Raw genomic sequence first — 25565 nt, 5'->3', positions numbered from 1 at the left:
ACTAAAAGGTTTATCCGCAATGAAAGTTTGTGAATGGCATAGAGCGTATGAAGGCCTCGTGTTTTTAGATCTTGATAGAAGACCGGTTTTTGGAAGTCTTATTACTTTCCGTGTCAAAGAGAGGGGTCGCACTTGCACTCCGCGTGCAGGTCAGCGATATTCGAAATACATCCGTGCCGAGTGCCGAGGGGGGGTTATACTTCCGTTTAATCCACATTAGGAATTCAAGTAACATTATTATCATATGGCGGAATTTAGTTGGACATAGTCAATTGAAAACCATCACCAGTGTGATAATTATGGTCATCTATCTTCTTCTCTCCCTGCCATCAGTCCTCGCTGCCCTTAGGGCCTCCCCATGTTATCATCCCCAGTCTCTCCGAATCGTATGGAGCAGAACCTCTTCGCTGATGCAGCAAAGAAACGTAGAAAGGGTGCTACCCGTCTTTCGTGTGCAGAATGTAGACGGTAAGTCACAAGCACCCATTTATAATCATTACTCATTTTTATCATCCAACCTTTTAGTCTGAAGTTACGTTGTGACAGAGCGATTCCTTGTGGCTCATGCGTTAAACGTGGCTGTGGTGCCATCTGTCCAGATGGTACGGCTCCAGTTCAACTCAATCCAAGCCAACAGGCTGATCATCGATGTCATAGGTTCTTTGACAACAGGCCAGGGCAATAGGTAACGTGTGCCCTTAGTCCCATGTCCAGTATTGTCTGATCATGTCCTCCAATCAAGATTCGTGTTGGCATCAACTCAAGAGCTTCACGAAAAGATTTCAGAACTCTGTCAGCGTGTGCGAGATTTAGAAGATGCTCTTCGTCATTCCCACTCCCTAGTGTCCACAGACAGGCACTGTCTATTGACTGAGGATTTATTACAAATCAAGTCACCTTTGCAGCGCGAGCCCCCAAGCAATAGAAACCTCCCTCGATGTGAAGCCAAGGAAGAAGAGCAGAACGGCGAGGTCGTTGACGCTTTTGGCTCCTTATCGATCAGTGCTTCTGGAGGCGCAAAATACTTTGGTTCCATCGCCAACTCCTGGGTACGTGAATACTCGTTCCACGAGGTGTTGCTACCTCTCATTACGTGCATTCCAGTATTTCCTACAGGTCAGTCCAAGTGCTTGAATTTACCCCTATGCTATTCTAAATCAAGGCAGAATGAAGCAAGTGAAGATAACGAAACTGACAGTGATCGTCTTGCTGCACTTCAAACCGTCCTTCCAGCCGACATTCTAGCGCGAAGTGGGGCGTTCCCAATTTTGCCCTCATCACATTCATCCATTCATGTCGAGAACGTGCGACTTAGAACTCTCTTCTGGTACCTTCCCGAGCACGCCAAGGCTCAAGAAATATGTCAAACCTACTATCGCCTAGGTGCATGGATGTCCGTCCGATTTTTCCTATCGTGGTGAAAATTCTGATTTTCCCCCCGGAAGGTACAATCCCATAAGCCAGCAGTGCTTCTACGATGACATATATCCCCAATTTTACACTCCCAATGCCGGCCCGCCCTCCGACGACCCACTTCTCTCACACAAATTGTCTCTCCTCTATATGGTTCTCGCAATTGGCACGCTCATGGATGTACACCAACCAGCTTACAACGTTGAGGCCGAGAAATATCACCAATTAGCCCGAGCTTCCCTTTTCCAGAGTTCACTATTCGAAGATCCGACCATTAATGCTGTTCAAGCTCTTGTAAGCAACCATGACGAATTTTCTGCTCATATTATGCTTACAGATATGATTTCAGTTCCTCATGACTTTTTACCTTTTCATGTCGGACCGACATGGTTCCAATTCTGGAGCACGATGGGCTATTATGGGCATAGCTGTCAAAGTGGCGCAGAGTGTAAGTTTCACATCGCCTCGAGCCTTGATTTATTTGCTCACTCGGTCACTTGGCAGATTGGCTTGCGTACGTAACGTTATCGCGCCTTGGGATACTAACGCCTCATTCTCGTCCATTAGACCGAGATCCCAGTCGGTGGGGAGTGGATCAAAAGGAGACTCTGCGTCGCAGGGAGCTCTTCTGGGAACTTTACACATACGACTCATGGCAGGTAGGCCCCATTTGGCATTGTGGGTGCTGTTGATTACTTATGGGAGAACGGCGTTCGCAGTGTCTTACATTTGGTCGACCGGTGTCATTCTATACGGCCCATATGGATTGCAAATTGCCATACTCAAGTGATGCGCAAGAGGAAAACATTTGTAAGCTCTTACTCCACGGGGATATCTTATATTCAATGACCATTACATCACTATCCAGTCCATGCTTGGAAACACCGTTTCACTTCAGAGTGCATGAGTGTGGTTCACGATCAAGCATTTGGTGCCAAAACACCAACGTATGCCACTGTTCTTCAGCTTGACCGCAAACTTCGTGCCTTCCCTGTCCCCCCAGCGCTGCAAGTCGCCGGTTTTGGTGCCTCTACAGGGCCGGCCGATACACATTACTCAGAAAGTGTGATGCTCATGCTGCAGCGCCATATCGTATTGGCTATTCGGGAAATGAGTGAGTTAATTTTGAAACCTAACTTTGATGTTATCGTGTGACTTGCTTCTTGACGATATATCGAGGAAGGGTCTGCATCAGATGAACGCTGACAGTGCCTCCTACATCAGATCTCCTATACCTCCACCGAAGTTTCTTTGCACGTGCCGTAACTGACCACCCAAAAGACCCCTTGGGAAGTCCCTATGGCACCTCGGTCATTGCTGCTTATCGCAGTGCGGGCTCACTTGTTGCTCTGATGCGCAACCTTCATACTCAATTGAAGGAGCCAAGTGAGCGTATCTGGTTCCTTTGGGGTCACATGTTCTCGTGCGCTGTATGTATCCTGGACCCTCTTGGACCTGTGCAAATGGCATTAATACTCACATCGTGTTAATTATAGATCGTACTAGGGTCTGTGGTAACCAGATGTCCATCCATGAGTTTGGCCCCTTCGGCGTTGGTGCAATTGGATTCCGCTTGTGAATTATTTTCGAAAGCAGCTAGGGGTTTCCGTGCCCAGGCCGTCTTGGTCAGTCCTTTGCATTTATACCCATTATGGTCATATCGTCATTGAAGGCTCGGGTACGAGGTGAAGCACCCTTACTGATGCACTCAACAGGAGGTGATGCTCGGCTTGCGGGAGAAAGCGCATCTCAGCCTCACTGAGCACCGGAAGGGTCAAGTGTCACCGCTCTCGCGTCAACCATCTGAGCCATACTCGCCGTATGATGACGAAGATGAACTGGCTACGCTCGGAGGGAAGACGCGTTTAGTTGCGAAGAAGGATTCACTATCAGCCTCATCCTCGCCCGCGGCATCCTTTGATCGTTCTCCCACATCTATGAATCCTGTAGTTCCTCTCCCACTTATGTCAGGAAACCCTCATCAAGCGGTGCACCCGAACGTTCTGGCTTACCTACGGACTTTCCCGAACGCGGGTCAATCACATAACGCAGGGCCGACATACGCAGATCCATCTGCGTATAGCATGTCCCCTATCAGAGAAAATACGCCTCATTATTCGGAAACCTCGGGATACAACGACTCCCAGGCACCGATGCAGCCCATGGAACTCGTCGCAGGACAATTCCCCAGCTACTTCCCTGTGTATGATTATGGTCTTAGTAGCGAGGCCAATTACTCGCAAATGAACGGGCAGATATCATCTACAGGTGTACGCCGCGACTCCCCAGAAAACACAATGCACAACACTTGGCAAGAGTTTGTGGCACAAAGTGGACTGGGGATGGGGTCGTAGTATTCCTCATGGGCGCCAGGCGAAGGAGGAAATTTCTCGTCCTGCCTTTCGTGATGCTCGGGCGACTCCACGGGTTGAAGATACTGCCCGCTTCCTGCTTTATCTGATGGACTATTAAGGTGAGATGTACATATAACTAGGTATCTCCTCTCATATTGTCTTTGCTACGACGTAGTTTTTCTTGTCATGGTACCTGTTTTAGTTACTTCCACGACTTGTATGATACTTTATTATTTCTTGATATCTTCATATGATCTCCGAATCAGAGATTGCTTGGTAGTCATCGATCGCCTTGTATAGGTTTTGTCTGGCAAGACTCGATTGAACACAGCTACATCGATCCATTTGTCGTCTGAGGCTGTTTGAGGGGCTAGAGCTTTGTTTGATCTTGTTTGCTCTGACTCGGGACCTCCAGGTTATCACTTGCACACACTGCCACTGCAACTGGGGAAATAACTTCGTATTTTGATCTCTCACCTTCTGAGTCTCATGGTAATCTGTGGGTCTTCATCGAAAACAGGTTTTGGTCGCCGACCCGTGAGCCAGTTTTCACTACAGTTGGTTCCAACTAATATGGTTAGAAGATTCAAAGAAAGGTCGTGGTATGCGGGGATGGCGCTTGCGGTATGACCTTTCAGAATCTACTCTAATCATCAACACTAAGCGCTATAATTGTCCTTGCAGGAAAAACGTCATTATTGAATGTCTTCACGAGAGGTTTCTTCACCCAAGTCTAGTGAGCACCCCACCCTATGCTTTGCTTGACGACTGACTGACTGGCGTTGGTAGCGAGCCAACCGTCTTTGAGAACTACGTGCAAGAAATATATGTAGAGGACCAGTCACTGGAGCTCAGCTTATGGGATACCGCCGGTGAGCAAATGCAAAGATCGCGCTTCTATGTGGCCGCTGTGATATCTAACATTCGAAGGGCACTTTAGGACAGGAGGAGTTTGACCGGCTACGATCGTTAAGCTATGCGGAAACGCATGTTATCATGATTTGTTTCTCTGTCAGTTCCAAAAGCTCATGTCTCCTTGGGATATCGGGCTAATGCTGTTTTCACAGGTTGACAACCCGACATCACTGGAGAACGTCGAAACGAAGGTGCCTACACTTTTTGCTTTTCATAGTGCGTCTTACTGAATTTTCGAGGGCAGTGGATCGATGAAATAGTAGAATATTGTCCAGGCGTAAAGGTGTGTCAATGATTCTTTCTTTCTCTATCTGCATCCTATTTTAATTCTCGAATAGCTTGTCCTAGTTGGTCAGTCGTACCTTGACAACCGTACTCTTCAGCATGATCTGACATACGATAGCCCTTAAATGCGATCTTCGCGATGACCGAATTGTTCGTGATCGACTTGCTCGATATGGAGCCCATACAGTGCAGTATGAGGAGGGTCTTGCAGTCGCCCGTCGAATACGAGCATCGCGGTATCTTGGTGCCTATCATTTCCTTTTTACTTATTCGTTCACATTAGCTGACTCGATCGTCACAGAATGTAGTTCGAAGCATAACAGAGGTGTCTCCGAGGTCTTCTACGAAGCTGGACGCGTGTCCTTGAGCACGCGTGCAAAGGGGTCTGGGTCTGGGTGCGTGATAATGTGATTATTGATAAACAATATCACGTCGGATACATATGTTCATAGTTTTTGTTTCGGACTTGCTCAGGGCTGTGCTCGCATACTTGCTGTATTTTTACATTACTACTCTACTAATAACACGACACTTGAATGCATGGGATATACGAATCATGATCCGATATGTAGTGCAACGACATGGGCGATATAGATGATGCACGAGCGAAGGACAGTTACCCCAACAAATGACCTAATCATAACAAGGTGGTGGCACAAAGATTACAACAAAGAAACCGTGAGTCGGCGCTTGAAACACTGCGGGATAAGCAATTGACAATTTTGAAGCGAATGTTCATATATTGAGGGGTGGGACAGAAGAAGGGGAGCTAAAAAAGTTGGTGCGTTGCACGGACCCGGTGCTTCGCGACTTCATGTTAGGATGGTGGTTGTGATGATGATACTGATGGTGATAATGATGATGATGGACGGGCCCGTTAGTTTTGCGTTTCAACATCTTCATCTCGCGGCGAGACTCTTTGCGAGTTTTGTGAGGAGGCTGTTGATTATGGGAAGGTTGATCGTGGTTATGTGGCACGTGGGTAGGGGTGCGGTCACCGTCGCGGACGGGAAGAAGTACAGGAGATATGTCAACCGCACGGTTTTTGCCGGGAGTCGCTTTTGGGGGCGGTCCCTTGTCGTGCCAGAGCATGGTACTGAGAGGACTACTTTTCATGACATTACTGTACGACAGTACGTCAGATGTGGATGTCTTTGGAGTTTCGGATGCCCAGCCGGGGGACGAAGGGATGTCATTAGAGGATGCAGCCGACTCGCGAGTAAAACGAAAAGTGCCGACAGGAACTCGGTCCCAGCGACTGAGGCTCTGCAAATGACGGTGGAGTTCGCCTTCGCTCGCTGAACCGTTCCATAGTGACGTCTCCGGTTCAGAGTTGAGATAGGACGAGTCCAACACATCGTCGAGTTCAATAGGCTCCGTGAGTGAGGGCTCAGGGGTAGTTTGTGATGAGGGCTCGTCAGATGACGAGGGAGGGGGCAAGGCAGAAGTCGGGGTGAATATTGTGAGTCGGGATGGACGACCGCGGGCGTCCATCATCTGGAACGCCCAGTTAATAGGACAACAAATCATGTTATATGAGATACATACGCTACTGAAGCTCCCACCGCTGCTAGAATCAATGTGCCTGTGTCTATGTGCAAGGCGAGGGAAAGGGGACGGGACATCTTTGTTCGACCCAGTGAGAATGGCCGTCTTCTGTGTGACATCGCCGGCATGCTCGAAGTGTCCCATGATGGGAACACCGCCTCGAGACATTCTCCGAATGGGACTGGGCGCGCTTCCTTCGCCGCTGTCTGCCTGAGAGTGATCTGAGTCATCACAGAAGACCTTTCTGGCGAGAATGTCGGCGGGTCGAGGGGAATCACGGTGGTGCGACGTGGTCGATCGGCGATTGTGAGGTGCGGGTGAGACTGTAGGGCTGACGGTAAATGATGGATTGATGGAAGACACACTCGTGGGCCAGCGGAAGAGCCTCATGGCGCGCGACGTTGGCAAGCCGCTGGCGTCGACGAGCTCCTCTTCCGTGGTCTCACCGTCACTGGTACCAATTACAGAGTCAACTTCCTCATCGTCACCGCCGATTCCAACTTCTGACCCCATCTCCACATCGCTGTCCTGGCTAATGGATGCGGTGTCCGAAGCTAAGAGCTGCGCAGCGGTGGCCTCAAAGGCAAGATCCAAAACGCCTTGACCATCACCACAGCCATTCGTGAAGACAATCTGGCCATCCCATCCCTCCGTCATCTCAAGGTCCGTACTACGCTGCAGGCTGCTAATGCTACTTGCCATGACATCGGCCTGAGAGTCGACAGGTTCATCTTCTGACGAGCTGTCATCGGTGTTGGTGTCAGAAAGATTGTCAAAAAAGATGTCAGCGTCGAAGCTCGACTCCTCATCGTCCGACCAGCCAGTCGCAAGGCCTGTATAAATGACGCTAGGGGCCTGACCATCCGTCTCCTCATCTTCCTCCTCAACACACTTTTCTTCTTCTTCATCCTCGTCCTCATCCTCCGAAAGATCATCACTATCGCCATCCATGTCGACATCGCTGAGACCAACACTTTTTTTGCGCGGGCGAATGACCCAGTTATTATTATGTGCATCCTTGCGTCGATGAGACTCGTCGCCTAAAAGCTCGCGACGAACGCGTGCTTTGTCATGACGTTTCTGTTCCGCAAGAATATAATTCTCCTCCTCTGCCTCTAAAGAGGAATCAGAATCGAAACTTGATGACTCGCTGCCCGAGTCAGAGGAGTCTGATGCCGACGACGGCGATAAATCTGAAGCAGCAACAAAAGTTGGAAATTGTCCAGACTCTGTATCATTGTCGTCGTCTAGATCATCAGTACTATGATCGTCAAGATCAGAAGCGGCCCCGGCACTGAAAGGGGCCTGCTTCTTTCTTGAACCCGAGACCTTCTTTGGGATCGTGCCTTGGGCCTTGGTCTTTTGGGGAGGCCTCGAGGACTTGAAATTTGTCCTCGGCTGTTTATCACTCCTGATATTGGAGCGTGCGCCTTTTAATGCAGCTTGTTTGTGTGCACGAAGAGATTGCGATGGGAGATGTGATTGTGATTGTGGCAACGTGTTGGCCTCGTTGCCGCGAATTTGCCGGTCTGCTGCCGCAGTCCTGGACGGGTTTCGCGCATCTACGGTACCCATCGATGGACGTCCTTTGCGCTTGTGATTTGTTGAATCTTGGGACAAATAATGACCATGGCCAACGGTGCTTGACGAAGCGATATGTTGAGCCTGTCCAAGGGTAGACGCAGCTCCCGATCCAGTGATTGACGCGGTGGGTACTCCATCCACGCGAGATTTCTTGTTTTGCGATGTCAGTAAACGTGCTCTGTTCTGCATACTCGCAGGAACGGTGAATTTGATTTTTAGCGACGGCATTACGGGAACGTGAGCGGTGGAGGATGAAGCGACAACAGGACGCGCAAGTCCATTGCTTGCGATCGGCGCAGGCGGGGCGCGCGGTTTGTTGTCGCAGGTGCAATCTCCATCGCACACTGGACAGATGTCGCTGTCGTCCTCGTCGTCTGGAGAGATGGAATTTACGGCGGCGCCTGCGGAATGGATGAGGGAAGGAGGCATCGCTGGTGGTGATTGTTTTTGATAATCTGAGATGATACTGTGAGTAAATGTACGTATAAATGAGGGGAAAGGAGAGGACAATAGTAAGGAGATAAAATGATGATCCACTTGGACTGCCCTCGACATATTCACAGAAGCAATTCCATGCAAATACGGGATATCCCTGAGAAGACACGCGCATAAAGCAAGTAAACATGGGTCGGGCCATCGTATTACATGTAAAGAGATCAGTGCCAGTATCGAAAAGCGATAGCTTTGTCGCGTGACAGATCTTTGGCTCAAAACAAGAAGTCCGGATCCGAAATGAGAAGTACTCACTGGAGACACGATTTCTGTGCATCTTTTGACTGCAAATAACATGGATAAGATATATACTCCAGATTGGCTGTTCTCTGCAGCTTGTTAGTACTCAATGCTGGCAGCGGCGATGGGCCACTGTACGACTGTCGCTGGTGACGGTGGTGAAGAGAGAAGAAATGTTTCGCTCAATATAATTTTGTCCCATCAACTTCCCGCGTCCGTAACGATTACATAACAACAGTCATATTGAAAATGACAACCGTGCCGGGCCTTGTCCAGCTGATCATCTTCATTCATGCAGCGTGAGTTCATGGCTGTGGACTACATTGACGAGAAACTGAAAAATTTGTTCTAACAGGCATCTCTCTCGCGGAACAGATCGCTCAGCTTGAGGACGCTGCACCTGTAGGCAAGCGCTACACCACGGCCACTCATCATTCACTCTGACTTTGCCGTTTGTAGACTTTGACCCAGAAAACGAGGTCACAGCCCAGGATCAGGAAAATAATGATCTCGTAGATGACACCAGCGGTGCACGCGATCATTACATTGACGTCGGGTAGGTTCTGCCTTTATCTTTGCTCCGGTCCTATCTTCAAGTCCCCGTTAGACCCTCCGTGTTACGCAAACTGCAAGAGAGCATAGCTGACCCAAAATATGATGGCGTCAAGACATCTCGAAAGCAACTGATGGAATATGACGATAGTGATTATGGTAGTGAGGGGGACGACGATGAGCCCGGCAGCGAACTGGAGCCCGACGAAGATGAGGAACAATCAGACGGCGACGTCCCATTTTCTCAAAACGAATCGGAAAGCGAACCAGACGCTCCAACGCCGATTCCCGTGACAGTTGCAGCCAAAATTGCGACGTCGTCTGAGGATCCCAAGCATACCGAGAACCTTTCTTCGACATTGCGCAAAACGCGTGACGAGGACCGTAAAAAGGGGAAGGCCGTTTCGAAGCAAATTGTGCGCTTGAATTGTGCTTTTTACCTTGGTTTTACTAACTGCGCTTGAAGGCACTGTGGGACTCGTTACTTGACGCACGCATCCGCCTGCAGAGGGCCGTTTCTGCAGGAAATCGGCTTCCACCGGTAAACTTGCCGATTAATTTTTCAATACTTCCCCCTCACCTCCACGCAGCTTGCAGATTACGACGACGTCCAGTCATCATTAGTAAAGATGCTGGCAGAGGCACAGCTTCTGTCCCATGAATTGTTTCACCTGCAGGAGGTGTGTTTAATGAATCGCCACTGCCCTGCTCCCCCTTATCAACGTTATCCACTTTTCACAGGAATTACTATCTACCAATGAGGCGATCGCCCCTCCTCCTCGGAAACGGCGTAAAACTGGTGATGTGAGATCTGTACACGATTTTGCTTCAGAATTTCGGGAAGCCACACAGGCAGCTGCCTCTGTGGAGCATATGTATTTCCATTTGCTTTGTCGACCGTTCCATACTGGCTAATGAACCACGACAGTTTCCATCCTCATCTCATCCAGACTTTGAACAAGTGGTCAAGCAAAATTCAGGCGGTTGCCCCCTCTGTGCTTCTGCCTTCAAATCGCAATGCATTCTCAAAGTCGTCGCAAGGATTGAAGTGCGCTTCTCAACTTGTAGATGAAACGCTTGTAGACCACGACAAGGTTCTTCAACGAACGAGAATCTATCGCGGTAAAGGATCTCGAATAGGGGCTGATAAAGGTGACGGAGGTGACGAGGAAGGGGATAAAGGTAATTTAGAGGTATTTGACGATACAGATTTCTATCACCAACTGCTACGGGACGTCATTGATACCCGCGGCAACGGAGGCAGCGAGGACTGGATGGAAGTTCAAAAGCAGAAAAAGGCCAAGAAGCATGTCGATACCAAGGCAAGCAAAGGTCGCAAATTACGGTGGGTAATTCTATCTGTTTGTTGCTCCAAGATGCTCATTTCGCACAGATACGAGGTGCACGAAAAGATTCAAAACTTCATGGTTCCAGTTATAACGCAAGGCAGCTGGCACGAGGAACAGATTGACGAGTTGTTTGCTTCTTTGCTTGGAAAAGGATTTGAGAATTCTATGCAAGGCGCAGATGTTGGGATGGATGAAGATATCTCAATGCGAGAACAAATTGATGCGGCCCTGAAGAGCGGTTTCAGAGTCTTTGGGTAGTTTTATCATGTACACTAGTTCTCTGTTACATTGAGTTCTGCCCTTTCGATTTGCCAACATAATATTTTTGACTTAAAGGAAGCCTACGCGTATGAGGGATATCCAAATATAGACGCTCGATGACAGTGACGTTCTCAGTAGACGATCACAGCCCAAAACGCAGTTGTTGACTGTCATTGAACAACCTTTTTACACATTCTGCTGCTTGTGGCCTCTTCTCGCACAGACAGTCTGCTCCAGAGACCTTCTTGGGGTCAACCTGTGTTCTAGTTCGCATTGGACTTGCAGGACCGGACCTCACCAAGCTCCTCAACTGACCCAACAATACACATAGTTGAAACCTTAACATGGACAATTTCGAGGACGAGAATCCGTTCGAGACTGATGTTGATCATGTACCCTCCGAGACATCATCCACATCAAAGGTGAACATATCTGCGCCTTCTTCTCCCCGCCATCCCGCTCGGGTGCTCTCACCGACAAGCCCAACACCGAGTCGTCCATTTCCTTCCTCTGGAACCAACAAGCATCCACAGACAACACACAAGAGTGACTTTTGCTGTGGACGGGATCAGTGGCTGCATTCTGGGGAGGACCTCGAGATTCTTGTGCGTGGCTCTTCCAGTTGATGATGCCTAGAGCAGCTCGCTAATAAGGAACTCACATGATAAGATAACGGATGCGCAGAAGACGTCTTTGAACTCGAACACGCCCTATATTACCTACGTTATTCGTGCAGGCGTAAGTACAACCCACTTCTCAATTGGATGCACCCTCCCAACCTTACGAGATAGAATGCGGAAGCGAGACATCGGTACTCGGAATTCGAGTCCCTGAGGTCAAGCCTCGTGAAGCTGTATCCGACCATCATCATTCCACCAATTCCATCAAAGCAAACTATTGGTGACTATGCCACGAAACAGGCAAAGGCCAAAGAGGATGCTGCGATGATCGCACGGCGGAAGCGAATGTTGCAGACGTTCCTGAATCGCATCGCTAGGCACCCCATCTTGTCGAACGAGCATGTATTCCATCGCTTTCTCGACGGCGAGGTATCTTGGGTTTGTGGAGTTTATTTCAATCTACTGGCACCCGGTTAACTGTGACTGAATAGATGGAAGTGCTGCATTCACCTCCTTTGTCCCTCCTTCCGAAGAACATTCTCAAAGCACCTTCGCACAACCCGACAGATCAGAGCGCCGCCGCCGCTTATGCCGCACTTCCAAATCCATCAGCAACGCACCCATTGAGAAACCCTGATCAGCGGTCCGTAGACTCTGAGATATTTACCAACAAATTCGCAAACCATCTCAGTGGACCGATGGAGAAGGTCACTCGGAGGACCTTGAAACGATGGTCAGGTGCGACCGACATTATCAATTGACAAATGAGCTACTAATGATATTTTGTTACGTTAGAAAATGCTCAGGATTACTCAGAACTTGGCGCTGCTCTAAACGGATACAGCTTGAACGAAAGTGGCGCACTGGCCGCTGCTATGGAGAAGACGGGACAGGCTGTTGACACGACGTATATGTCAACAACTAGACTTGTTTGTCTTCCGTTTTCTGTTCACGTTACCCATCTCACTGCTTGACAGCTCCAAGAACTTGAACAGAACTTTTCCGAGCCTCTCCATGAGTATGCGCAATTCGCCGCGATCATCAAGAAGCTGCTCGCGTATCGCCACCAAAAGCACGTTCAATACGAGATGACCCAGGACACGTTGGAAAACAGGCGCGAGATGCTAGAAGAATACGAAAAGAGTGAACGAGAGGCGAAGAGGTTGGATGAGGCGTTGTCTAGAGGTCGCGTTAATGGCCTGCGGTCGCCGGGCAGTCCTGCCGAGGGCGAAGAAGGTCCAAGCCAGCCTCGCGATGAGGCTGAGGAACCAGGTTCAGCGTACCTACCTCCGCACCCAGGTCCCAACCCATACAAACGGCGAGCACCAGGTATGGGCTTTTTGAATGCTTTGAGCTTCACGCTCCACGGGATGATGGACGTTGATCCCGAAACGGCGCGTCGTAGTGGTATCAGCAAGACGCGGGAGACCATCTCACATGTATGTCTTTACCATTTCCTCTGTCGCTTATCACGAAACCGACTGCGTTTCACTTTAGCTGGAAGATGCGCTGCACCTCTCAGCACAGGACCTCAAATATTCGAGCTCGACGATCCAGGCCGATCTAGATCGCTTCCAGCGTCAGAAAGTAGCCGATTTACGGGAGATGACTATCAGCATGGCAAGAATTCACAGGGACTGGTGCAAAAAGGTCGGTCCTATTTTGACTTTCCCGGAATTAAGCTTTGATGGTTGTAGAACCTCGAGGCTTGGCAAGCGGCGAAGAAGGAAATTGAGAAAATTCCAGACCATCCGAATAAGAGACCTCCTTCACCAGAAGTACGTCCTGTACCTGGCCCATCGGGCTTACGGAGGGACTCGACTGCCACAGTCAATGGGCGGTGATAATGAGATATACACGATATTACTATCAGGCGTTCGTTGTTTTTTCTTTCGAACACCACCTTGGGGAACGATGATTCCCTCGTACTGTGGCCGGGATTTTTTTCGGTCGTATTTTGATTTTTTTTTCCGTCTACACACCGTTGAACGTTCTTTTCTCGAATCATATTAAACGCTCTGGAATCTATTTCACCCCTGAATTTTTATGCAATGGCTCCGCGAGTCTTCGCGAGATATTTTATTCAATCGCTGGGATGAGCGCTTACCACACACTTCATTCTTCATGGCATATGCGTGATAGGTGAGATTTATGTAAGTCAGTAATAACACTAAAAGGATATGAGGAGACGACAAGATCTATATTGTTTATTAAAGCAAATATACTACAGTCCAACGATGAGAAAAATAATGCATCAAGAGACTGCGAAAGGGGAACATAATGTTTAGGCAATGCTAGGTCAACGAACGTAGGAATGCAAGGAGAGTAACTGACGCCGTCAGGTAATGATAGTTAACAATTAGAAAGGGAATCGATATGAAATAGGTATACGTGGTCGAAGGTCACGGGAAGCCCTTGAAGGCAATACAGCATACATATATCTAAAGCGTCTCGTCAAACGGTCGTAAGAACTTGTGTTGTACATTGACACGTGGAATTCATTCAAGCCGTTAATGCGACGACAGGTGGTGTATTCGGTGCTGATTGCGAAGCCGAAGACGAATTGGAAGCTCCAATACAATCCTCGGTTGGCTTACGGCGGATGCGTTTGTGTTGCCCTCGACGAGATTCCGTGGGATACTCGCATTTCATCCGACGTCGTGCACATTGGCTGAAGAAGTAGTCAGAAACAGGAAATTAGAACCCGAGAAGATATCACTTACTTGCAGGTCTGGTCTGGGCTGTGGGCAGGGGGTCTTCCACAGGCTATTTTTCTTTCTCTACAGAATAGGCAAGCAAGGGCTTGCTTCTTCTGCTCACCAGTCTTCCTCGAGGCACTGACTTTCATAACAGGCTCCACTGGCGCTGACCACGTTGCAGGGACGGTTGAAATAGTCTGAGAATGGCGGGTGATCTCCTCGGAGCGATGTGGCCTCTTGTTAGCCTGATGAGCCGCTGGTCGCCCTTCTTCACGTAACAGTAGTAAATCAGGCGAAAGTGACTGTCTAAAAGGACGAGCGGGAGACCGCAGGAGGTTTTGTGACTCGCCACTGTGCGATGAACCCTGAGGAAGCTGACGTTCATGCACAACTCTATTTTGAGAAGGAACAATCATGGGAGGCTGAGGAAGGTATCTTGGATCTTGGACGGATGTACGAGCGTCAAAGGGCTAGAGTTTCGATCGTCAGATCTTCAATTATGGATTGCGAGTAACAAGCGCTGGTACCTGATCAACAAAGACCTCCTCGTTCATGGCTTCCAATGAGCGTTTCCTAGCAGGGGTAGGATTGCTGGTTGGGGCAGGGCTCTGATGAGGGGTTGTGGGTCCACTCAAGGCAGCGGACGTGTTGCGGCTTCGTGAAGGAGGTCCGCCAAACAACGACGACGCGCTTGCGAGAAAATCATCGCTGAGACGCGCGATCGTTGCTCGGTACTCTGACGACTGAGAAGCTGCGAGATGAGTTGAGCTATTTCTGACGTCTTGTGCCCAGCTTGGGGGATATGACGGTCTTCTGTCAGAAGAATATGTCGGGATGCTGGGATACGCTGCTGTGTCATGGAAATCGGTCGACGTCTAGATTTAACGCAACATCCCGAGTGAGTTGATCGTTTGATAACAAGTTACGGGTTCACAGGACTTACAAGACACGATGAATCTGACGATACAGAATGCGTAGAGGCTGAAGACGTGAAGTGTTCAGAAGCTTGGTGGTTGTATTCATACACGGGTGTCTGAATTAATTGTTGCTCGTCCTGCAGGTCTGTCATCGCGAGCATCATGTTGTCGGGAATGTAGTATGAGTATGGCTGATACGAAGAGTAATCGTAATGCATAGAAATAGGGACGTTAGCGCCATAGTACTGGTCCTCATCGTGATAGCAATGGTGCTCCATCGCAGAACAACGGTCAAAAGTGTCGTGAACGTGTGGGGGCATAAGCGAGTCACGGTTGGATGACAGAGAAGGCAAGTGTGCAAAACGGAAGCAAATTTCTGACAATTGATGCCGCGGAAGAACTTTAGGCTAAATCAGTACCTGAGTGGAACCCCGAACGAGGGGGAGAGCTTTATGGTGAGGAGTGCGTCCAGAATCGCTTCTAAGTAGATATATACCGATCCACAGCTCCACTGAATCTACATGTAATTGCAGGCCACCCTAGGGCATTGTATACAGTAAATCCATAAGGCAAGCAGCACTGCGCTTCGCGCTCGTATCAGAAAGGAACGCACAGAATGCAATCAATGAAAATGCATAACAAATCGACGGTGAAAATGAATAATTCACTTCCACCATCAGGCTATATCGGCATCGTGAAATTATGTTTAGGGGCCTGTTTTCTGCTCGCCAAGCCAGTTGTTTTCTTCTCGCGGAGGCTCCGCTGGGGGCATACTTGATTGGCTGCCACAGGCAAAGAATGAAGAGTGACCAAAAACGGCCGTCGTGATGACCTCGCGCTAACAGCTGGGTCTGCATCCAGACACGGGCTATGAGGGAGAAAATGATGATACACGCCTGAGGGTGCTGACACTCATTCAGCGTCTGCGTTGTAGTACAACATGATGTCAAAGGGTGTCTCCGCGCGCAAGCGAGGGATTTCCATTCGAGGAATGCGACTCCTCGCTGGAGACCACTATGTCGGGTTGTACCGTTGTACAAGGGGACGACCGCACCTCATCTACAAGTCCACACAACGAGGAAAGCGATGCATCACCCCTAGACCTTGAGAAGACCATGATGCGTAAACCTCACGGGTTCCATCAAGTCTCTGCGGATCAAGTGGTGCAGAAAGGAGCTGGACACAGCATTATCACCTGAGGCTATTGAAGGCTCACCGCAAGGGTGAGTACTGCATTATTAGGGTGATTGCCGGCAGGCATGTGGCTCCACAGGATGTCGAGGAATTCAACTTGCGCCATGCCCAGGTCCCCAAATCCGACAACAGCTATGGTCTTACGGTCAGGCAAAACAGGATTTAGTAGTCGTTTTCTTGATCCATCCGTGAAGAATGGAAGCTGAAAAATTCCCGTGTGGACCGGATTTTCTTTGAGCTCTGCATTAAAGGGGCACAAAGGCTAGCTCGTCAGCTTGCTTTCCCCCTCGCGTGATGTGCAAGTTAGACCCGAGATCCCTCGCACAGATTGTGCTGCACGACGACGTTATTGCTATGGTACCTATTAATGAGCGTTAAAAACAAGTTACAAGCATACACAGATACATACTTAGGCTTTGTTTAAGCAATTAATACGTCCGCGTCGTGATGTAGCCACGAATGTCAGAGATGTGCACAGTCACTCACCCTTCGCCACAGCATGTATCTGACATGCATTCTGGACGCAGGGGATAAAAGAACTTCGAATGGAAAAATTAAAGAAGATCAAAGAAGCATACTTAGTAACAAAGGCGGTCTGCTTTGCTTGTAGACAGGCCGCCAATGCCAGACAAACGGCAGGACGTTGAAAACTACGCCATGCGCACAACTGAAGCATCACGTAGACCTTGTGTGATGAAACAATATTGTGTGAAATCTGGATGAGATTTACGCCGTTCTGTTGGGACGCTGGCCGCTGCGCCATCACGATCTGAGCCGATTACTGTGCGCCATTGCGGTGATGAAGAAGAATTTTCCTTCGCATCGGAGGGGCATGTCACGAAATCTTGACTTTCTATCTGTTTCTATCAGAAACTCAGGACTTGGTGACAGGCACTGAGGCATTCCAGCCAGAGATGGAAGGCAGGGGATTGAGGAGCGAACGTTATCTCCTTCGCTCCAGAGAATGTTCGCAGAGTTTCGGGCCTGCCTGCACGCAGCGCTTCAGCAGTAAGTTCAATGAACGCGGCCGGATAAGCTTCTTCTATGCAACTTCCATGACTCAATAAGTCTAACCTGATAAAAATAATGCAAGGTGGCTGTGCAGCTTGCATGTGCTCATCTTCTTTGTAACCCCACACTAGGTTAAGTGAATTCAGGTTCGAACTTGAACTTCCCTAGCAGCTAAGCAGCGTCATGGCATCATGGATACCCACCGTTGCTGCAGTCGGAATGGCTATCGGGCCCCCACTAGTCTATGTCGATCAAGCTGTGTCTATCGTTCGCAAAAAGTGCGGTTTTTTATGTTCCTGCCAACCCACGTTTGCGTAACTTAACATGTCTCTTTATCCAGGGATTCAACAGGCTTCTCTCGTGACGTCTGTGCCATTCTGTGAGTGCTCTGACATCACTCTGCTGCACCCTGCAACACTGACACGATTCCACCCTGCAACACTCTATTGTTTCACCGAAGACTAATCGCAAACATCACTCGATGTTTTTTCTGGTTGGGCGATCACTTCGAGCTTGCCCTGCTGATGCAGTCCATTTTAATGATAATAGCGCAGGTATGTTGTATGTTGTAGCCTCGCTGCATGTGACGAGCTGACTGTCACATCAGCTTGCCTTGCTCTACATTTGTGTTCGATACCGCCCCCGCGTGAGCCCTGAAAACTTCGGGGCGTCGTCGCGTCCCCTTTCGTTTTGGCAGTGGCATACGTATGCTCAATATATCGAGTTTCTTGCTGGGTACATGTGAGCATCAGTTGTAATTTGTGCCCTTTCTACTTTAACGAGCCGTCTAGTTTATGTTCAGCAATTTTGTTCTTGATCTTGAGTCGATCGGAGCTATATGTTATGATACTAGGGTTTGTTGCCTTGGGACTAGAGAGCACGCTGCCTATTCCGCAGTTGATCAGGTAACTGACACCAGACGTCCACACGTTTGACTGACATTCCCTCGTGCAGTAATTACAAACAGCGATCACTGTATGGCTTCCGCGCTTCAACTCTCCTTGGATGGGTGGGGGGTGATTCGTTCAAGTAAGTTCTCTCGATACATTGCCTTGCTCCAACGCCTTGACGTCGGGTCAGGACTGTATATTTTTTCCTTCAGGGCTCACCCCTGCAGTTCAAGGTATGTGCAGTGTTCCAATTGTCAGTGGACTGTGGTAAGCGCCTTTCCCCTGCACGAGTTGACGTCACTAAGTGCTTTCCAAAGCCATCATCATACAACGTCTTTACTATGGCAATGCAGCTCCACCGACAGTGCTGGAAGAGGGGGATGATCTTGAGCAGGAAGCTTTGGCACTGTCAGAAGAATAGAGTGGAGTGTTAATGGACTACGATTTTATGTACTTACATGCCCTCTATGCATTATATTTGTTGGTTTTTCCGAAGTTTGACCGTCGCAGTACTGCAAGCGTGAGACAAACAGAGGTAAACTTTATTACCTTCCTTTGCTAACCCAACACCCACGTCTCCTTCAACTGCGCCGCGTCCCGGCCTTAACTTCTACGCTATGACCGACATTTCGAAGCCCATCACGTTCTGCGAGCACCTTCAGCTCTCAAGCTTGGCCATACAACCAAGTTCAATTGGCTTTCAGGTACGCGCAATCCATTTAGCATCGTTGCTAGCAGAAGGAGACTCAATTACCCATGCGTGGTGTGCTTTATTATAATGTTGCAGGTGAGTGTCGTGTGTGCAGCTGCACTCTAAACGAGATGACTGACCGCGTGGGCTCGCGTTTCATAGACCTTGACCCTAGAGTCCGACCACTTCATTTGCGTACGAGAGAAGATTAATGAGCAAAACCAAGTCGTCATTATCGACCTCGCGGATGCCAATAATGTCCTACGAAGACCGATAAGCGCAGACTCAGCCATAATGCACCCTCACAAGAAAATTCTTGCCTTGAAGGGTACGGTTATGCATGCATTGCAGTGGAGGATTTGCTTAAAGCTCTCACTTTAGCTGGCCGAACGCTGCAAATTTTCAACATTGAAACGAAGCAGAAGGTCAAGTCACACGTCAACGCAGAAGATGTCGTGTTCTGGAAATGGGTGTCAGATACCACCATTGGTATGGTCACCGACACGGCCGTGTACCATTGGAGCATCTCAGACCAGACTTCCCCGCCTCAGAAAGTGTTTGATCGACATGCGACTTTGACTGGCGCTCAAATTATCAACTATCGTGTGACTCCGGATGAGAAATGGCTGGTTCTCATCGGTATTACTGGTAATACGACAAATCCCTCGGCTTTCAAGGTCAAGGGCGCAATGCAACTGTATAGTCGTGAACGAGGCGTCAGTCAACCAATTGAGGGGCATGCGGCTACTTTTGCGGAGCTGAAACTTGACGGACACCAACACGTCACCAAATTGTTCGCGTTTGCAGTCAGGACAGCGACCGGCGCCAAGGTTTGTTTTCTTGCGACCGTAAAACGTGTGGAATACTCACCATCTTACTAGCTTCATGTCGTCGAAATCGACCACACAGCTCCTGATCCTGCCTTTGCGAAGAAGGCGGTAGATGTCTACTTCCCTCCAGAAGCGACCAACGATTTCCCAGTGGCAATGCAAGTGTCGAAGAAACATGGCATCATATTCCTGGTTACGAAATACGGGTTCATTCACCTGTATGACCTGGATAGCGGTGCCTGTGTGTACATGAACCGCATTTCTGGTGACACGATTTTCGTCACTGCTGAGCATGAAGCGACGAATGGTATCATTGGTGTCAACAAGAAGGGTCAAGTTCTTTCGGTCAGCGTTGATGAGCAGACCATTATTCCTTACATTTTGACCACCCTCAACAACACGGAGCTTGCTTTTAAGCTCGCCAGTCGTGCGAATCTCCCTGGCGCGGATGACCTCTACATTAAGCAGTACCAGCAATTGTTCTCTAGTGGACAGTTCAGTGAGGCTGCGAAAGTTGCTGCGAACTCTCCGAGGGTAGGTCTTAAATTTTCGATTATTCTCCTTTTTAACGTATATTATCACGTAGGGCATACTCAGGACTGCGCAAGTCATCGAGTCCTTCAAGCAAGCTCCAGCACCTCCTGGTGGCTTGTCACCGATTTTGCAGTACTTCGGTATTTTACTAGAGAAGGGCGAGCTGAATCATTTAGAGTCGCTCGAACTCGCGCGCCCAGTATTGCAACAGGGAAGGAAACAGCTTCTTGAAAAGTGGCTCAAGGAGAACAAGGTGAGGTTTTTCTTGCTTGTGTTTTGCCCCTGCTCAAACTTTGCTTCGAAGCTCACATGCAGCGAGGAATTGGGGGACATTGTGCGATTGCACGACATGACACTGGCGTTGAGCGTCTACTTGCGAGCAAACGTTCCCAATAAGGTCATCGCCTGTTTTGCGGAGACTGGACAAACTGAGAAGATCGTCCTATACTCGAAGAAAGTTGGTTACACTCCGGATTATATTTCTCTTCTGCAGCATGTCATGAGGACAAATTCAGAGAAGGGGGCCGAGTTCGCCAGTCAGTTAGTCAATGACGAGAACGGGCCACTCGTGGACATGGAAAGGGTAAGGCTACTTCCTTTCTATAAGATCGTCGGCCCCTTATTTGTCACTCTCCTAGGTGGTCGACATCTTCATGTCACAGAATATGATTCAGCCTGCAACCTCGTTCCTTCTCGATGCATTGAAGGATAACAAACCTGAGCAAGGCCATCTGCAGACTCGCTTGCTCGAGATGAATCTCGTTCATGCCCCTCAAGTTGCAGATGCCATTCTCGGCAATGAGATGTTCACCAACTACGATAGACCCCGAATTGCCAATCTTTGCGAGAAGGCGGGCTTACTCCAACGAGTGAGTGGAGTTTGACCATGAACGCTGATCATGTCTCATTTATCTGTGGGAAGGCATTGGAACACTATGAAGATCTAGCGGACATCAAGCGCGCTATTGTTCATACCAGTGGTCTGCAGCCGGAGGTGAGCTGTCGATTTATTGCTTTCGACAGGAGGTGGAGGCCTGATATTTCCGAAGTGGCTAGTGAACTACTTCAGTCGTCTGACAACAGAACAATCCATGGCATGCATGCAGGAGATGCTGCGCGTTAACATCCGGCAGAACTTGCAGGTTGTAATCCAGATCGCCACCAAGTATTCTGACATCTTGGGCCCTGTGAAGCTCATCGAGATGTTTGAATCTTTCAAGACATTTGAAGGTGATTTCCGTTGCACGTGATTGGTCGCCGAGCGCTAACTCTACTGCAGGTCTCTACTACTACCTTGGCTCGATCGTTAACCTCAGCGAGGATCCCGAGGTGCACTTCAAGTACATCCAGGCCGCTACTCGCACTGGTCAAATTCGTGAGGTTGAGCGAATCTGCAGAGAGAGCAACTACTACAACCCGGAGAAGGTCAAGAATTTCCTGAAGGAGGCGAAGCTCCCGGATCAACTTCCCCTTATCATTGTCTGCGACCGCTTCGACTTCGTGCACGACCTGGTTCTGTACCTGTACCAGAACGGACTCACGAAGTTCATCGAGGTATACGTGCAACGTGTTAACTCGGTCCGAACGCCTCAGGTTGTTGGAGGCTTGCTCGATGTGGATTGCGACGAGACAACCATCAAGGGTTTACTTGCTTCCGTCACTGGGAATTTCCCCATCGATGAGCTTGTCAATGAAGTTGAGCAACGCAACCGTTTGAAGCTCATTCTGCCTTGGCTGGAGGCTCGCGTGCAATCTGGCAGCCAGGACCCTGCAGTCTTCAATGCCATGGCCAAGATTTTAATCGACAGCAACAGCAACCCGGAAACGTTCTTGAAGGAAAACAACGTGAGTTATATGGTCTGATGATGAATAAACTTGACTAACGTGCTCACTTACTTGTTTCAAAGTTGTATGAGCCATTGGTTGTCGGGAAGTTCTGCGAGGCCAGGGATCCTTACCTTGCCTATATCGCTTACGCAAAGGGCTTCTGTGATGATGAACTTATTGGTATTACCAACGACAACTCGATGTTTAAGCAGCAAGCTCGATATCTCGTAAAGCGTCGCCAACCGGAGCTTTGGGCGCAAGTTCTTGTCCATGACAATATTCACCGCAGGGCTCTCATTGATCAGGTTAGATCAGTTTGACCATGCGTTCTCAGAGACTCAACTCTCCATTAAATAGATTGTGGCTACTGCACTCCCAGAGTGCACGGACCCTGATGATGTGTCAGTGACCGTCAAGGCATTCCTCTCGGCTGATCTCCCAATTGAGTTGATCGAGCTTCTCGAGAAAGTGGTCATCGAGCCCTCTCCGTTCAGCGACAACCGCAATCTCCAAAACCTACTTCTCTTGACTGCAATCCGCGCAGACAAGGGCAAGGTTGTTGGCTACATTAACAAGCTCCAGAACTACGATGCCGGAGAGATAGCGAAGATTGCCACTGATCATGGATTGTATGAAGAGGCACTGACGATCTACAAGAAATATGAGCAACATGCAATGGCTATCAATGTTCTCGTCGAGCATATCGCCTCCATCGACCGTGGTTTGGACTACGCGAACAAGGCCAATAAGCCAGAAGTGTGGAGCAGACTTGCCAAGGCTCAGCTCGATGGTCTCCGCATCAAGGACGCCATTGGTGAGTTGTTTGTAATTTCTGGCGTGGGTATTGTCATTTATGTTTTTCTTCAGATTCATATATCAAGGCTGAGGATCCCTCCAACTTCGCTGAGGTCATTGAGATCTCGGGTCACGCTGGAAAACATGACGATCTTGTTCGCTTTCTCCAAATGGCTCGCAAGACACTTCGCGAACCTAAAATCGACACAGAACTTGCGTATGCATATGCTAAGACTGACCGTCTTCATGATATGGAGGACTTCTTGGCGATGACCAATGTTGCTGACATCTTGGAGGTCGGAGAGAAGTGCTTCGAGGACGAACTGTACCAGGCTGCGAAATTGCTGTTCACGAGCATCTCTAACTGGGCACGTCTTGCCACGACTCTCATTTACCTTGGCGAGAATCAAGCGGCCGTGGAAAGTGCCCGGAAGGCTGGAAACACTCAGTATGTTCATTCTTTCAAGGCGTCGATGTTGAACTGACTCTTCATAAGGGTTTGGAAGCAAGTCCATGCTGCATGTATTGAGAAAGCTGAGTTCAGACTCGTCAGTGATTTTTCAAATTTCATTTTTTCGTCTTCTGACTATCATCAAAGGCGCAAATTTGTGGCTTAAACATCGTCGTTCACGCGGTTAGTTGACTTTCTCATTTGACCATGTCTTACACTCACCATCAATTTAGGAGGAAGTGGCCGCTCTGCTCCGGTCTTATGAACGTTGGGGATACTTCGATGAAGTTCTGTCCCTACTTGAAGCTGCTTTGAGTTTGGAACGAGCACACGTAAGTGCTTCTAAGACGTCTAGCAATGTCAGCTCTGATCACTTCAACAGATGGGTATCTTCACCGAGCTGTCGATCTTATACAGCAAGTACAGACCTGGCAAACGTAAGCAGATAATTATTTCTATGACAGTATCTCATCTCTGTTTTACTAGTGATGGAACATCTCAAGCTTTTCGTCTCGAGAATCAATATCCCCAAGGCAGGTTTCATGTACACTATCGTGGCATGTATACTTAGACCACATTTAGGTCATCAAAGCCACTGAAAAGGCTCATCTCTGGCCCGAGTTGGTATTCCTATACATCAAATACGACGAGTTTGTACGTGTTCTCGCCACCAGCTCTGTCAATGCGTACTTACGGTTGTCCCAGGATAATGCGGCTTTGGCGATGATTGAACGTTCAGCCGATGCTTGGGAGCACAACCAGTTCAAAGATGTCGTCGTTCGGGCTGCCAATGTCGAAATGTGGGTTCTCGCAGATCTGATAATGCTCCTGACTGGAACAGGCTTCTAGATATTACAAGGCGCTCACGTTTTATCTTCAAGAACAACCGACGCTTTTGACTGATCTTCTCACTGTCCTCATTCCCCGCATTGAACATGCTCGGGTCGTCCGTATGTTCCGCCAGATAGATCATATTCCCTTGATTCGAGCATATCTCATTGCCGTCCAGCATGTAAGCCGCTATGCGCTTGTTGTCTTCTATGCGAAAGCTAATCCCTCGAGTAGTTGAATGTCGAGACCGTGAACGACGCATACAACGACCTCCTCATAGAAGAAGAAGACTACAAAACGCTCCGAGATTCTATCGACAGCTTTGACAACTTCGACAATATTGGTCTTGCACGGCGCTTAGAGCAGCATGGTCTGCTGGAATTCAGGAGACTCGCGGCACATCTATACAAGGTACAGAACGTTTGAGTATTCAATCTTGTGAAATTGACTTTCGTATCTTAGAAAAACTCTCGCTGGGAAGAATCGATATCTCTGTCAAAGCATGATCAGCTGTATAAGGACGCTATCATCACTGCCTCCACCTCTGGTTCAACGGACGTCGCTGAAGATCTGCTCTCTTACTTCGTTGATATCGGTAACAAAGAGTGCTTCGCGGCTATGCTATACGTGTGCTTCGACCTTCTTCGCCCAGATATTGTGGAGGAGTTGTCATGGCAACACGGTCTGAATGATTTCTACATGCCATATAAAATCCAGGTATCTAGGACCATGCGCGAGAAGTTGGCTGCATTGGAGAAGGAGGTCAGGGAGCGCACCAAAAAAGAGTCTGCCAAGGAGCAGCAAGAAGCCGAAGCCCCGATTATCAACCCTGCTCGGATGATAACCAATGGGTAAGCATGATCCTGGCGAGTTCACATACTTTGTCTGATGCATGAGTCTTAGATTTGCCGGCCAACCGCCACCAATGCCAATGGCAAATGGTAACGGCATGGTTGGGATGATGCCAGTGAGTTTCCCCGCGCCCTTAGAGTCCCGTATGACTGACCTCATACTACGCAGGCTATGACCGGCTTTGGATTCTGATTGTTTTTATGTGGACTCTTACCCTCTACCATAGTACTACTACATGCTTGAGATTTGCTGTAATGGATTTTTGCCTTGTCATAAAGCGTAGTCTTAAGCGTGTGTGAAAATTTGCCCACTTGTTTGTATGCAAGTATATTTATTTGTGCTTGTGTGTTCACTTTTGTGACATTAAAGTCCGATCCCAATCCAGCGAGACTCCTTTTTTTTTACTACTACCCAGTGGCCCACGCGTTAC

General features: G+C 48.8%; 8 protein-coding genes across 8 annotated transcripts; 6 read left to right on the top strand and 2 right to left on the bottom strand.

Annotated features, from left to right (window-relative positions):
- The first annotated feature begins 278 nt into the window (after positions 1-278).
- On the top strand, positions 279-4105 carry DEU56DRAFT_796399 (fungal-specific transcription factor domain-containing protein). The gene is made up of 15 exons (XM_041352898.1): positions 279-468; positions 526-602; positions 658-685; positions 743-1049; positions 1105-1116; positions 1167-1393; positions 1446-1707; positions 1763-1861; positions 1918-1927; positions 1981-2072; positions 2133-2223; positions 2282-2527; positions 2638-2843; positions 2910-3038; positions 3129-4105. Exons 1-15 carry the CDS (start codon positions 359-361, stop codon positions 3765-3767), a joined length of 2535 nt encoding a protein of 844 aa, XP_041209907.1. The 5' UTR covers positions 279-358; the 3' UTR covers positions 3768-4105.
- A 60-nt stretch (positions 4106-4165) lies between these two features.
- DEU56DRAFT_855722 (small GTPase superfamily) lies at positions 4166-5519 on the top strand. Its single transcript, XM_041355253.1, has 10 exons — positions 4166-4304; positions 4349-4391; positions 4452-4503; positions 4557-4639; positions 4708-4778; positions 4835-4873; positions 4927-4965; positions 5021-5033; positions 5086-5211; positions 5269-5519. The coding sequence occupies exons 1-10, from the start codon at positions 4257-4259 to the stop codon at positions 5376-5378; spliced, it is 624 nt and encodes a 207-aa protein (XP_041209906.1). The 5' UTR covers positions 4166-4256; the 3' UTR covers positions 5379-5519.
- Positions 5520-5521: 2 nt separating this feature from the next.
- DEU56DRAFT_796383 (uncharacterized protein) lies at positions 5522-9012 on the bottom strand. Its single transcript, XM_041352897.1, has 3 exons — positions 8847-9012; positions 6516-8554; positions 5522-6464 (listed from the first exon to the last, which is right to left on the bottom strand). Exons 1-3 carry the CDS (start codon positions 8866-8868, stop codon positions 5703-5705), a joined length of 2823 nt encoding a protein of 940 aa, XP_041209905.1. The 5' UTR covers positions 8869-9012; the 3' UTR covers positions 5522-5702.
- A 56-nt stretch (positions 9013-9068) lies between these two features.
- Positions 9069-11067, top strand: DEU56DRAFT_796382 (TRAUB-domain-containing protein). The gene is made up of 9 exons (XM_041352896.1): positions 9069-9130; positions 9187-9237; positions 9291-9387; positions 9439-9799; positions 9850-9924; positions 9974-10063; positions 10125-10258; positions 10312-10728; positions 10777-11067. Exons 1-9 carry the CDS (start codon positions 9124-9126, stop codon positions 10988-10990), a joined length of 1446 nt encoding a protein of 481 aa, XP_041209904.1. The 5' UTR covers positions 9069-9123; the 3' UTR covers positions 10991-11067.
- Positions 11068-11105: 38 nt separating this feature from the next.
- On the top strand, positions 11106-13723 carry DEU56DRAFT_796377 (uncharacterized protein). Its single transcript, XM_041352895.1, has 8 exons — positions 11106-11598; positions 11663-11731; positions 11785-12051; positions 12105-12351; positions 12409-12542; positions 12591-13052; positions 13111-13263; positions 13311-13723. The coding sequence occupies exons 1-8, from the start codon at positions 11338-11340 to the stop codon at positions 13455-13457; spliced, it is 1740 nt and encodes a 579-aa protein (XP_041209903.1). The 5' UTR covers positions 11106-11337; the 3' UTR covers positions 13458-13723.
- Positions 13724-13790: 67 nt separating this feature from the next.
- On the bottom strand, positions 13791-15630 carry DEU56DRAFT_885463 (uncharacterized protein). Its single transcript, XM_041356184.1, has 4 exons — positions 15256-15630; positions 14840-15187; positions 14337-14782; positions 13791-14284 (listed from the first exon to the last, which is right to left on the bottom strand). Exons 1-4 carry the CDS (start codon positions 15547-15549, stop codon positions 14116-14118), a joined length of 1257 nt encoding a protein of 418 aa, XP_041209902.1. The 5' UTR covers positions 15550-15630; the 3' UTR covers positions 13791-14115.
- A 1893-nt stretch (positions 15631-17523) lies between these two features.
- Positions 17524-18819, top strand: DEU56DRAFT_796373 (uncharacterized protein). Its single transcript, XM_041352894.1, has 7 exons — positions 17524-17712; positions 17775-17813; positions 17895-17988; positions 18042-18175; positions 18226-18339; positions 18389-18463; positions 18515-18819. The coding sequence occupies exons 1-7, from the start codon at positions 17618-17620 to the stop codon at positions 18756-18758; spliced, it is 795 nt and encodes a 264-aa protein (XP_041209901.1). The 5' UTR covers positions 17524-17617; the 3' UTR covers positions 18759-18819.
- Positions 18820-18863: 44 nt separating this feature from the next.
- On the top strand, positions 18864-25461 carry DEU56DRAFT_796365 (uncharacterized protein). Its single transcript, XM_041352893.1, has 25 exons — positions 18864-19028; positions 19178-19343; positions 19397-19845; positions 19897-20379; positions 20432-20632; positions 20684-20962; positions 21018-21248; positions 21302-21373; positions 21429-21609; positions 21659-22224; positions 22287-22511; positions 22564-23020; positions 23074-23449; positions 23498-23549; positions 23600-23635; positions 23686-23784; positions 23835-23889; positions 23939-23985; positions 24035-24106; positions 24158-24252; positions 24302-24464; positions 24518-24694; positions 24746-25134; positions 25187-25250; positions 25304-25461. The coding sequence occupies exons 1-25, from the start codon at positions 18942-18944 to the stop codon at positions 25325-25327; spliced, it is 5046 nt and encodes a 1681-aa protein (XP_041209900.1). The 5' UTR covers positions 18864-18941; the 3' UTR covers positions 25328-25461.
- The last annotated feature ends 104 nt before the right edge of the window (positions 25462-25565 follow it).

This window comes from Suillus clintonianus (assembly GCF_016758775.1).
Source record: "Suillus clintonianus strain FC179 chromosome Unknown DEU56scaffold_25, whole genome shotgun sequence".
NCBI lineage: Eukaryota > Fungi > Basidiomycota > Agaricomycetes > Boletales > Suillaceae > Suillus > Suillus clintonianus.
This window is presented reverse-complemented; position numbering and strand designations above follow the sequence as displayed.